Source organism: Notothenia coriiceps, unplaced genomic scaffold, assembly GCF_000735185.1.
Source record: "Notothenia coriiceps isolate Sejong01 unplaced genomic scaffold, NC01 NC01_scaffold00037250, whole genome shotgun sequence".
In the NCBI taxonomy this organism is placed as follows: Eukaryota; Metazoa; Chordata; class Actinopteri; order Perciformes; family Nototheniidae; genus Notothenia; species Notothenia coriiceps.
In genome coordinates this window covers 7,097,793-7,111,252 of record NW_011369951.1, presented here as the reverse complement: position 1 = coordinate 7,111,252, position 13,460 = coordinate 7,097,793, and the positions used below count along the sequence as shown (strand labels likewise).

At 39.3% G+C, this 13,460-nt stretch overlaps 2 protein-coding genes across 2 annotated transcripts in view; one reads left to right on the top strand and one right to left on the bottom strand.

Annotated features, from left to right (window-relative positions):
* Window positions 1-2,857: 2,857 nt before the first annotated feature.
* Window positions 2,858-5,520, top strand: LOC104967233 (neuromedin-U receptor 1-like). The gene is made up of 3 exons (XM_010796650.1): window positions 2,858-3,545; window positions 4,152-4,379; window positions 5,219-5,520. Exons 1-3 carry the CDS (start codon window positions 2,858-2,860, stop codon window positions 5,518-5,520), a joined length of 1,218 nt encoding a protein of 405 aa, XP_010794952.1.
* A 47-nt stretch (window positions 5,521-5,567) lies between these two features.
* Window positions 5,568-13,460, bottom strand: part of cemip2 (cell migration inducing hyaluronidase 2) — a 22,440-nt gene continuing 14,547 nt past the window's right edge. The window contains exon 8 of the mRNA XM_010796649.1: window positions 5,568-5,603. Within this exon, the coding sequence (XP_010794951.1) occupies window positions 5,568-5,603 (36 nt within the window). The remainder of the gene's footprint in view (window positions 5,604-13,460) is intronic.

The window sequence follows — 13,460 nt, the reverse complement described above, 5'->3', positions numbered from 1 at the left end:
TGCAATAAATACACTTTTCAATGGACACATTCAAAGGATATAGCTGGCGGAAAAAATAAATAAACAATAGAATGGATATTTGAATATCCAAACAAATAAACATGGCAAATTAAATAAAGATATCATTTTATTAATTCAATAATCACAAAATATTGTAAATGATATTGTTGATGTATTTTTTTTTTAGCACATAATGGTATTTAGCTAGTATTTATTTGTTTAATTTGGCTGCTCTTGTCCTCCATATAATAGACTAAACATGATGTTGATGGGGTCTCTTTTTTCTAGTTCCGTCTGGCAAGGCCAATTATTATCTGACTCATGGAGACACCAATGAGAACATGTTAATGTCCTGCCGGGGACATGTTGGAGCCCCTGCATTGGCAATAAAAGCTGAACACCACTGAGGCCTGCAGAGAAATAAGGTGGTGGGGGTACGAGACGCAGTCATTCAGCAAGTGTGTTCAGCAGACCATAACTGTGACTCCTTCGCTCTGTGACAGAAGTTCTGTTGATGATTTATTGGACACACAATGCCCCGGTCGCATCTTTCCTGTCTTTACTTTGCAGTGCAAAGGATGATTCCTACTCGGCTCATCTATTAGGTGAACAAATTCAGCATGTCACATATTTATTCATCTCTCCAATGTACACTTGCATGAATAGAAGAGCTCTTTCCTATTAATAAAGCTTTTGGTTGATCTGATTTAAATATTAGCCTACTTCCTAATGTCCGAACATGATATCGCACCTGGTGACTCACATACTGTACATTTTGTTCAGAAAGAAGTACCGAATTACATGACGCACTCAGCTGTTAACACATTGGGATATTGTTACCTTGGTTTTCTTTTCCTGACGAGTGTCACTGCCGATGTGATGGAAAAAGGTGTAAAGATTAAGCTGGATCCATTTATGTAAGTAAGTATTATAATAATTACAATTTAAAATGTCTGCAATTTCTAAACATGCAAGCGAGAGTTTGATTTCATGAACAATACAAATTTCATATTTAAAATCTTTATTTCATTTTTATTTATTGTTGGAGCCAAGTCTTTTTTAAAGTGCCTGCCCTTTCCAAATGGCTTCCAATGGAGCGTTCCTAGATGGTTTGGTGAAACAAACCATCTGAGTCAGGTTAGTAATGCTCCATCACATGTTTAACATCTATTAAAGGGTGAATCTTAAACTGAAGCTTGACTTTAAAGCAACCCAACGGAAGTATAGTTATTTCGCTCATAGCTCGGGCTGCGGGGGTGCTAGAAACGGGAGCACGTTGATACAACCTTCCTAGCCGGAGATATGGCCGCATTTTACAATAAACTTCCGTTGGGTCGCTTAAAAACAGATATCGCAAATCGAATCGCAATCGCAATATTTGTCAGAAAAATTGCAATTTGATTTGTTCCCAAAATCGTGCAGCCCTAACACACACACACACACACACACACACACACACACACACACACACACACACACACACACACAACACACACACACACACACACACACACACACACACACACACACACACAGGTTATGGGTTATGGGTTCATAGAAATCCCGAATTCAATGGGAAAAGTAGAATAACAGAATGGAGAATGACAATAAATAGTCTATGCTTGTTAATCTGTGTGTGTGTGTGTGTGTGTGTGTGTGTGTGTGTGTGTGTGTGTGTGTGTGTGTGTGTGTGTGTGTGTGTGTGTGTGTGTGTGCCTGGGTGCTGTGTGCATGTGTGTGTGTGTGTGTGTGTGTGTGTGTGTGTGTGTGTGTGTGTGAAAAAGTGAAAGAAAAAAAATCAAAGAAGTTGAATTACATGAAAGAGAAAGATGAAGAAGGCGGTTAATGGTGGGGGCAAAAACAAGAGAGGGAGAGGGAGCGAGGGATAGGGAGAGGGGAGAGAGTAAGAGGTGGGTGAACATCAGCGCTCAAATACTGGAAGTCAAGCAGCTGTGACGCACTGAAGCACCAAAGCAGTCAAGAAGTGCTGGAAAAATTACGTCCAGGATGCAGAAGAAATATGATGTTCACTCATCTTCTCACATTTCTTCAAATTGTCTCCATCCTTAGCCCATAAGGAGCTCATAAACTGCAGGTACGTTTTGTGTTTGTTTGTGACATGAAATTATCTTTATAACTCTGTAGGCTGGTGAATAGAAGACTAATCCTTTCTATAATCTAAACAAAAGAGTCTCAAGAGGCTGTGTTCTGCTGAAAATAGACTCTGGATAAGACAACATTAGATTGGATTAGAAGACTTTATTCATCTCAAATGTGGGGACTGTTTAACATTCTGAGGGACAGCATTGTTATTAAGTTAGCAAGAACATTCTACAAATCCTTTCTTTCTTTATATGTTAAAAGGTGTTAAAAGGTTTTTTGGCTTGAAGTTGCTTGGACTTATGAGAACAGTTTCTCTAATAGAAGCTATACCAAGAGCTGCTTGGTACCAGAAGTATGTGAACTCATCTGTTTGCATATAGAGTTAGGGTTAGGGTTTTATGCCTTGGGGAGATATTTTGGTAGCTACAAAGATGTTGGCAACAGTTTGACATTACATTTTCTGAAACTAATACTGCTGCAAAGAATACATACAGTCATAAGAAACACCCCAACCCAAAACAACTGCTGATAAATAGTTTGAGAGAAAGTCTGAAAGTCAGCAGTGGGAACCGATCCAAAATCGTATTGCCCTCAAACATTTTTCCACCTAGAGCCAAACAAGTCATTATCTTTTGGAATGTAATGAGTAAACTACACATCATGTGAACAATGTGTGGAGGTATTATTTAAAGTCACCCTTTCTCTTCTCTCCATTAGGTTTAGAAGCCAATTTACCTTCCGGTCAATCAACAAAATGCTGCAGCGTAACTGCTCCCACACTGCTCTTTTCACATCTGATGCCACAGTCCTCAGTGGCGTGGGCTGCCCCGACGCTTCTGTGGTGTGTGGGATGAATATCTCCTGGTTGTTGGCTAAGGCTACTGCTCAGGATCTGTATTACATGTGTTTAAGCGAGGAGGAGTACCTATCCATGCATCTGGGCCCGGTCAGGTCCCCTGTGTTCCTTCCTGTCTGTGTCACCTACCTTATCATCTTTATGGTGGGCGTACTGGGCAATTCTCTCACCTGCACTGTGATTTTGCGCAACAGGGTGATGCAGACGCCCACCAACTACTACCTGATGAGCCTGGCAGTCTCTGACCTGCTGGTGCTGCTGCTGGGCATGCCATTAGAGCTCTACGAAATGTGGCAGAACTACCCCTTCCTGCTCGGGGAGGGCGGTTGCTACTTTAAAACCTTCTTATTTGAGACTGTCTGCTTCGCCTCCATCCTTAATGTTACAGCGCTGAGCGTGGAGCGCTACATGGCGGTGGTGCACCCCCTCAAGGTCAAACACATGACCACACGGGCTCACGTAAAGAGGGTCATCTTCATGCTGTGGGTGCTTTCCATGCTGTGTGCTGTGCCAAACACTAGTCTGCATGGCATGGTGGTGCTGCCTTCATGGTTTGGACGAGAGTTCCCCCGATCTGCTATCTGCCGTACGTATACATTTATTCATCTAGATTAGTTTTGGTGCTATTTTTACAAATTTGTGTTAGCATTAGCATGGTATCATGTGGTGACTGCACTTAGAAGAGAGTACAGCTTATTTCTACCAAATATTATTGGACACATTTAAATGTTGAACTAATGATTGTGCAAATGAAATGTCAGATGGTCCCAAAAGTCTTTACCATTGATCCTTTGAGGAAGAAGATTATATGATATTTTAACAGAAAATAAATAAACAATCACAGGTGAATCAACCAGGGAAAGATCATTGAAGACATTAAAGTACATTGTATGGGCAACATTAATGTCTGTAACACATTTGATGATAAAATATTGAAAACATAGCGTGTATCCCCTGGCCTCCATGAATATCTGTAACAAATTCCCTTTATCAGGTAGTGGTAAAGAAAATCTGAAACATCAGCCTGCTAATGACGCTTAGCGAAAAGTAAGTCAATTCCCAAAGGATTTGGAGTCATGCTGCTTTCTTATAAGGGCCAACTGGTTAAGTAATGTATGAAGCTATAATGACCATGGTACACCTGGGTCCTTGAGCTGACTAACACATCTATGTGTTACATCTCCATCCACAGATGTGATTAAGCCCACCTGGGTGTACAACCTCATCATCCTGATTTCCACGTTGGTTTTCTTCCTGCTCCCCATGATGATAATCAGCATCCTCTACCTGATCATTGGTGTGCGGCTGCAGAGGGACAGGTTGATGACTGTGGTGGACACAAGCTTTGGACCGGAAAGTCTCTCCAGGTCCCACAAGCAGAAACTGAGCAGACGCAACCTGCAAGTCACCAAAATGCTGTGTGGGTTTCATTTTATGTTGCTTGATTCAATGTTGCTAAATAGAAACAAACTGAAATTCAATTCACCATATCTGCGTGTGCGTAAGTCTTTACACCCATTGTTCCCATATGAAGATATTCTTTAAAGGCTATATTTTTTGTAACATGTCCATCTGTCCAAGCTATGTCTTGCAGTCGGTTAAATGCTTGGATTGACAGTATGATTGAAATACTGTAATGTCCAGGACAACCTCTGATTCTGAAAAGTGAGGCCAATGACACGTTGCCTTAAACCTGTATTATTTTAATGGCCAACACAGGGCAACTCTACTGGTTGCAAAAATAATTCAGATTGTATAGAAGTCTATAATCAAGCTTTCTTCAAAAAGGGCTGATGTTCATTCAATTGTGGTTCAAGTGGGATGTGCTTTGTTGTCTTGTTACATTATGATTGACAGATCAATACCAACACTTTTTGTTTTGTTTTCAGCATGTTTTTCCCTAGCAAAACATTCCCAAACACTATTAGAGTTATCAAGAAATAAGAACGTACCGTGCTATCCAAGTTAACTAGCTAGCGCTAGTTTGAGCTTACATGGTATTCTCCAGTTCTATCTTCCTGTTCAAATATGGTTACTTCTGGCACCAAATAATTAAGATGGTGGTGATGAAAATGCCCATCTTAGTGCTTCAAAATGTTAGTCCATAAACTTCAAAATGTGAGTCCATAAACAACTGTGTGAGGTCAAAGTGGCTACTGTATAGGTTACAGTTTATGGTCCAGGAGTATTACAGTGTATACCATTTGTATCTCCCCATTTGACCATTAATCCCTTACACTATCCATCTGGCCTTCTCAGGTGTGCTGGTGATTGTGTTCGGACTTTGCTGGGCCCCCTTCCATGTGGACCGCCTGATGTGGAGCTACATTGATCCCTCGTCCGAGCAGCACCTCCAGGTCTTCGAGGTCGTCCACATCGTCTCCGGGGTCTTCTTCTACCTGAGCTCTGCCATCAACCCCGTCCTCTACAACCTCATGTCCACCAGGTTCAGAGAAATGTTCAGTCACGTTACTTGTTATCATAACAGCTTGCCCGCACGCTTCAGCCAACAGATGACCCAACGCAGCACCTTGAGTGAGAAAATGCCCAGCAGTACTTAGTTTTGGCAATGGAAATTCAAGAACTGTATACATGGATAGGTGATCAATTAAGATCTGGGAGTAGAGAAGTGCAGATACTTGGCCTACAGGGAATAAAGGGTCATTGAATGGTTTAGTTTGGACAAATGTATGGATTTTATGACCTATACGCCATCATTGCCAGATCTCATTTTAAGCTACCAGCATCACCAACACACCACTAGTAGAGCTAAGAGACTTGAAGAATGTACAGCAAGAATAATTAAAGCTCATCTGAAGGTAGGGTTTGCTTTAACAATAATTACCCGGTATTGATCGGGAAATCTATTGACCTCTGAAATATTTAAAGCTCTCCTTCCCTGGTGAAATGGTAAAATCAATTCCCCTTACGCACAATTTGAATTTTATCAGAGGCTAAAATATTTTTTCACATATATCCTGCTATTAAGAAAAAATAATTGAACACATTGGTTACATTACATTACATTTAATTTAGATGAAGCCCAAGCGACATAAGAGCAATCAACCTTGAGGTTAGGAATTCAGAACAACAATTTAACAGAGTGTGTTGAATGAAACAAGAAGGGTCGGCTAAACCAATGTCTGTCTGTCACGCTATGAGCAAGGAGGATCATTCCAGCCTCCCAATATCAACACCAATGCAAGCAAGTCTAAAAACAATGACTCAATGAGTAAGAGTTACAGTCTGAAGTCATAGAGATTGCTGTTGCCATGGCTTGGCATACCCATCAATTGTTTTCAAGCTCACGAAACTGATTATATTTGACCAATATTTCTCCACGACATTAACATCTTCCAGGACAATGGGCCTGCATTCATTATTTTCTAAGCGAAACCTTGCCTCGCTTGCGGCATTCCACTTTTTTTTCTTCTGTTATACACCACTTATCTGTACTTGAGTACCACATGATTAAAAGTCTAATGGGAAAGGTCCTGAAACTGAAGGTTATTACCCTCTAAGTGGTATGGTAGAGAATGTTACATGGCGCTGAACAGATGTTTTCCCATATAGATACAACCAAAGGCTACTTGACAAGCCTCATGAGGTGCACTTCAGAAAAAACAAGCTAAGCTCCGGGACAGTCCTCCAGTCTGCAGAAATATATACAGTAACTCAAAACCTATTAGAGAGAGGACCTATAGGACGAAATGAAGTGCAAAAAGTGATGAGATACAGTAGGATGAGATCGACCTCTCTTGGCGCCAATGTTCCAGTGAACAATGAAATTATCATATAAATGATACAACAGCATTGTTATTCATGGAAATACAACCCATCGACTGTCTCAACATTCCAAATTGCGTACAGTAGTTAGAACTGACGCCTGACACCAAGAAGGGTTTAATCCTTACCGTCTGGCGTTTGCATTTTCTCCCTGCGATTGTGTATGGCTAACTGTTGTTGTACATGATAAATGTATTTATTGTGTATATTGTGGAGCAAAAAAATTCCAGGCTGGCTTGTTATGAAGATTTTCGTATTAAAGAATAAATGTCTATGTATCCTGTACAGGGGCGGACTGGGACTACAAATCAGCCCGAGACTCTCGACCGGCCCACCTCGGTACCGCAAGTAATTACCGCTAGTAAATTGTTGACGGGGGGGTACTATTGACTTATCCGACCGGCCCACCTCGGTGCCGCAAGTATATACTGCTAGTGAATTGTCGACGGACGGACGGACGGACGGTGCTAGTGTCTTATCCGACCGGCCCACATCGTCCTACCGGCCCATCGGGATTCGTCCCGAACGTCCCGATGGCCAGCCCACCAGTCCACCCCTGATCCTGTATAAAAAAGAGCATTTCTCTAGGAAAGTGTAATGGGTGAAAAGTGATGTAAGGCCCCCCAAATGATCTTCACTTTGGGAACTTGGTCACTGTGTCGTTTTTTTTAAATTAATGACCACCTGGCTGTATATTATCCCGCTTATTACACAACTTTCTACTAATTATACCAACAACTTGACTGACAAAAATGATTTAAAAATATTTGGTTGATTTAAAAAATGATCGTATTGCTTTCGCTAAGAAAAAATATTCTGTCCCACTGCGTACCAAAACCTGGAGCGGCGTAACAGCAATGTAACTTAAAATGGCGGCAGCGCGGATCGAGGTTTTCTGTAACTGTCCAAGTCTGTTCACATTTATTTTCCATTGACCGCGTGATTACCCGATTTGCATGTCTGCCCGATTTGCACTGCGCAAGCGCGAGTTGGTCCACCATATTGGACAGCTACGTACGGCAATCCAAACAGATAATTTGACAAAGCGGTGTTTCGTAAAGAAGAAAAAACAAACGACCGCATTAATCTGAACGAGAGAGATGATTATTGTTTTAACAACGTAATTTCTAGATTATTTGAGAATAAATCCTTTTAGTGGGTTAAGTACATTGTTAGACTAAGTGAGAAATGGATTTAACTTCTGTTTGACAGCTATCACACTGGAAAAATAAGAATGGAAATGAATGCAATCTTTTATGGCATTTGGATTTCTCTGACGCGCTCTGTCTTTTAACCTCTTTCGTTCTCTTGCTCTGTTTTTATTTTCTCTACTGGGGACAGTTTAGCCATCATGAGTCCAAAGTTTTGTGCTCTCCACAATATTAAAAAAGTATTCCATGTTTTTTGTCCACAGCTGACATGTAATTGACCGGACTTCTTTCTGTGGATTGATATGACTGCACAAAGTCCCTTGATCCTCCTTAGCAAAGGTCTACCTTAGCAGACGTTTGAAAATTAACAAGCTCTGGAATGTCTAAATTGACCAATCAGAATCAAGTATTCAACCAAGCCGTGTTATAACATGAGGTAATGGTTTATATATGGTATTTATAACCAGTGGCGCAGCTGAGTACAAATGTGCCTTGCAAGCATTTAAACATAAATTTCAAGTAGTAGTAATTCTAAATGTATAACGTTTTTGCTTTAGAAACGGTCAGGTTTAGCAGATCACCTGTATTGCTTTCCAATAAGAAAAACATGTAAGTGTAAGTGTATGTTGTTGTTTCTTGTGTTGAGTTATTGCAAATTGTAATAAAGGCATGTACATATTAATCTCTTTAGTTAATGCTCAGGCCTGGTGCATCTTTAATATTTAATGAAAACATGTTTCTGTACCCTTGAAATACTATATATGATTAAAGGACCTTGTTTTGAAAATTAGTGCTGAAGGTAATTTACGCTGTTCTTATTACTGGTTTAGTGTTGGGGACAAATGCGTTTATAATGAGTCTTGTTTTCAAGCTATAGAGCAGCTCCAGGGCTTCTGTGTAAACATCTTAGTGAAAAGTTATTTATGAGAAGCAACGTCTGCCAAAAGCCACAAGAACTTTTTCCCCTTGGCTGTCTCATCTCAAACTCTGGGTGACACAGTAAAAACTCATTTTACAAATGGAAATGATGATTAAGAGGGTAGAGGGGAAAGTCACTGGGTTAATAGCAGGTCAGAGATGAGCTAACTGAAGGACAATGACAAATGGTATCATGATACATCAGCCCTGGGGTGGGGGGGGGGTCACAAAAACTCACCTCTTCAATCTGGCTTTTAATGTGTGATTGTTTTTGTATTATTTGACTTTAACTTTAACTATATATTTATTTGTTGTTCCTTTCTTTTCTTTTCTCTTCACTATATCTGTAAAGCGTCTTTGAGCACCTGTAAAAGCGCTAACAAATTAAATCTATTATTTATTATAATTACAATGTACCTGTAAAAAACAAATGTAATCAGTAATGTAATCTGAGTATCACAAAATAAAAGTAATGTAACCTGATAACTTTCTGTTTTTGGAACACATCAATATCAAATGCAATGCAAATATATAGAAAATAAATATCAATGAGATGTTTTTTTCTTAAGTGTATTATGTAGGAACAATGGAACCTTAGAAAAGAAGAACCCAAGATATTTAGATTTTATTAAAGGGGCCCTATTCTGCTGATTTTCAGGTTATTAGTATGTAGTACCTCTACTGTGACATGTCTCCATGCTTTAATGTTCAAAAAGCTCTTTATTTTCCTCATACTGCCTGTGCTGCAGCACCTCTTGTCACCCTCTGTCTGAAACCAGCGTCCAACTGCTTGATTGGTTAACTGGTGACACTTAAATGTGCTGCTTATTGAGCCCTATCACGTAAAAACTAAAACACACTACAGAAGTAACAGCTCACATAAAGGCATATAGCCCCCTTTAACAGAAGCCCCTTCTATGAAGCTATTCAGCGTATCCTCAACTAACATACACCAACAATTAACACATGATGGCACAGTACTATAGTAAAAAGCACAATAATATGAGCCACGAAAATGGTCGGTTTTAGTTTAATACACCACAGTTAAGCACACCTACACATTTTTGAACATATGGTCACTTTACTGAATAAAAACAACAAATTAACCAAAGAAAGTGAAAGACCATAAAGCTGTAATACTGCTAATAATCCTGTGTTTACAAATGTAAAAAAATTATGTTAATAATTTTTTATTGTATGTAACTATAAGGAATACATTAACCTTTCTTTTTCGAGATCCGTTACTCCTAGCCTGATCTTTACCACTAATGAAACACCCAAGGCGCCCAGAACTTCCATCGCAATAACAGAAAAACATCTGAAATATAATTGTTGAAGACGATGCATCACAGTATCGCTCGAGTTAATTGTATGCAATCAAAAGCTGGTTAATATTTAAGACGAAAAGGACATCTGTTGATTAACTTTATAGAACTCTTGGAATGTGGCTGATGCTGAATTAATCTAAACCACAAAGCAAACCAATGGACAGATGATCGTGTCCAACTTGCTTTTATTTAGAGAACAACTTGACCATATGATGGCTGTGGCTGGGAGTGCAATGCAAAGAGGTCTGACTCACCGTCACTGGCTTATTATCTGTTAAAACTCATGGAAACTCTCTAATTATTAACATGCACATCACATTTTGACACACGGTTAATGAAGAAAAGATGATCCAATTTAATTTAGAATCACCAATGGTAACCAATTACAGTTTTCTCGGATTCTAACACACAAAAATTATACATAAAACTCTAAACACGTTTTCAGCTTTTCACACAATTTTCAACCACATGGCACTTTGCAAACCACAGCACACGTTCTCCACGTAAGAACAGGAATCTGACATAAAGTCACGTAGTTAGCTGTTTAACCACTATATTCAAAATGCCTCACACATGGACCAATGTCAAGAAACCCGTCACCCTGACCAAACCCACCTGATTGCATATGGTTGCTCATCAATCAGATGTTAAAACTAAAAAAAGGAACACAAGTATAACCTCTTACAGCAAAAAGGAGCCAAATGAAGCAAGAGAAGAGAAGGCTGGGGTGGAGAGGACGGAGGAGAATAATGAGACTAGAGGTTTAGAGCTTGGAGGACGAGACGGTGGACAAGAAGAATACTCTCTATTACAGTTTTCTCGATTTGCTAACACACTAAATAAGTACATAAGCAAATATTTAACTGACACTCAAAAGAAAACATCGGCTCTAAAAGTTTCACGCTTTTCACACAGATTTGCAAATCACATGCACTTTTTGCAAAACCACTGCCACACGTTTCTCCATGTAAAAGTACACCATAACTGACATAAATCACTCGTTGTGGGTTTAAAACACTGATATTCAAAATGCCCTGACACATGGACCGAATGATCAAGAAAACACTCCACCTGGACCAACACCCTGATTGCATTTGCTTGGCTACATCAAATCAGGATAGCACTAATAAAAATACCACAGGTGGTACTTTCTTACAGGCCAACAATGAACAACATTGGAAGCGAGAGGAAGGAGAAGAGCTGAGCTGAGAGTGAGAGGAAGAGGAGGGAAGACCTGGGCGAATGAGGAGGAGGGAGACGAGTACTCTCTAAAAGAAATGTTTCAACCATGTTGCGATGAGAGAGGCTGGACAGAGGTTCAGAAACCTAATCTAAGACCACACAATAACTGGATATGACCCTCTGTATATCGGAACACATTAGCTGAAAAAACAGGTAGTTCCCAAGAACTTATACAGTAATCATAACTCAAGAAACTATTACATCAAAGAGAGATTTAACTGTGGTGAACTGTTAAAAATTAAAAATTCTGAAAATTTACATCATTACTGATAACTGAATTGTAGCATGTATGCAGAAAAAAAATTTACACTATACCTGATACAAAAAATAACTGCAACCATTTACTGTTGATAAACAATCCTATTATGCAAACACAGACAACTAAACCAACCAACAAATAATTATTGATGTATTATCTAGAAAGAAAAGTTAGAGAAACAAAAGAATGGCAAGAGGAAAGGTTACAAGATTCTTCGCAAAAATAAACACAGGAAGCAGCAGTTACAAACTGGTTTTGGCAAAACAAGTCACCCTTAGCAGAGACCGAAGCAAGCTAATATGGCTGATGCATGATGCACAATGGATATCTTGAATAAAAGTGAGTTTTTTCAACAACTCATTTGTATTTCTGTTACTGTATATTTCTGTATAACTCAAGCAAAATCTTCTCTGTTAAACCTCCTATACGAATAGGCCCATCAAAGATGGAATTGGTTTAGATTAGCTCCAGCATGGTGTAGTTGGGTGGCAAAACCATCACATATGATGGAAGTGTTTTATAAATCTTCAGTGCCCAAAAGTACTCGCAATATGTAAAAAGAAATAATTTCAACTACAGTTTGGAAGTCAGATCTTTCCAAACTTAGCAAGCAAGAAGAAAATTTTAAAAAAGGGTTTGCACTCTGGGTGTGTGGTTTTGAAGTGCATGTTTTAGCTCTCTGAAGAACTGACGATTTAAAAAAAAATGAAACAAAATAAAAGTTGAGCAATCGAGAAAAACATGTAAGCAAAAGATCTAGAACTCAAGCATGCACAAAAGCGAATATGAGAATAGGGAAAGAAAAACATAATTGCCGTAACACTTTATTCAGAGTTTTCATCCTTTCATAAACCAAATCAAAAAATTTAGACAGAAGTTAATCCCATGTCACCAAAACAGGAAGATTAAAAGTACTAGAATCTATCTCTATCTAGATGGCGGAAGTTGTCTCAAAATCTTTGGTGTAAAAAACCAATCCATAAATCAGAGATTTGAGATCCCACAAGCGCATTTTGGTTATGCAAATACAAAGGACACAGTGTCGCTGATCGAAAGTTGTCAATGTTAAAGAGACATTCACAGATCTTGTTTATTGTGAAATTATTTGCATAATTTTGCAGATCCGTTTTACATTCAATGAGTTGATTTTCAAATCTTGTTAAATGCACTTTGTGGATGGGTGGTTTTACTTTACATCCATATTCACCCACAATTATTTTTTAGTTTCACACAGGAATTAATAGGAGGAGGCAAATCTGTGCCCATTAATATTGCATGCAAATTTCCGTTTATACGTCCTATTCATGTTCTCAATGGCGCTCGATACATCTTAAGTTATCACCAGAATGTTAAGAAGTTTTAAAGAAAGTATCTCCTTTCAGAAAACATCTGGGAACCAAATAAATGTCCCGCTGAAAACGTTTTAAAACAGTAGGCATAATGTTCTAAACAATGTTATCAAAAACACTTAAGAAGGTTATCAAAAACATCTTAGAGGTTATCACCAAACATCTCAAGAATGTCCAGTTCAAGGCAGGTCACTCACAGAAACTGCCCTCCTTGCCATGTCACTGAGGGGAGAAACTGCACACTGCTAAACAGCCTCCTCTCCTCTGTCATCATCCTTCGAGACCTGTCGCGCATGGACACTGGTGAATCATCAGATCCTCCTTGCACTCTCCAAGAACTTGGATTTTCAGCTCTGCACTTCCCTCTCACCCAACCTCAAAACACGCACGCACAGGTTTACTAGGAGAGGGTCGGGAGTCCGACCCTAGCAATTAAAACTACGGGGTCCTCAGTCTGTCTCTGGGTCC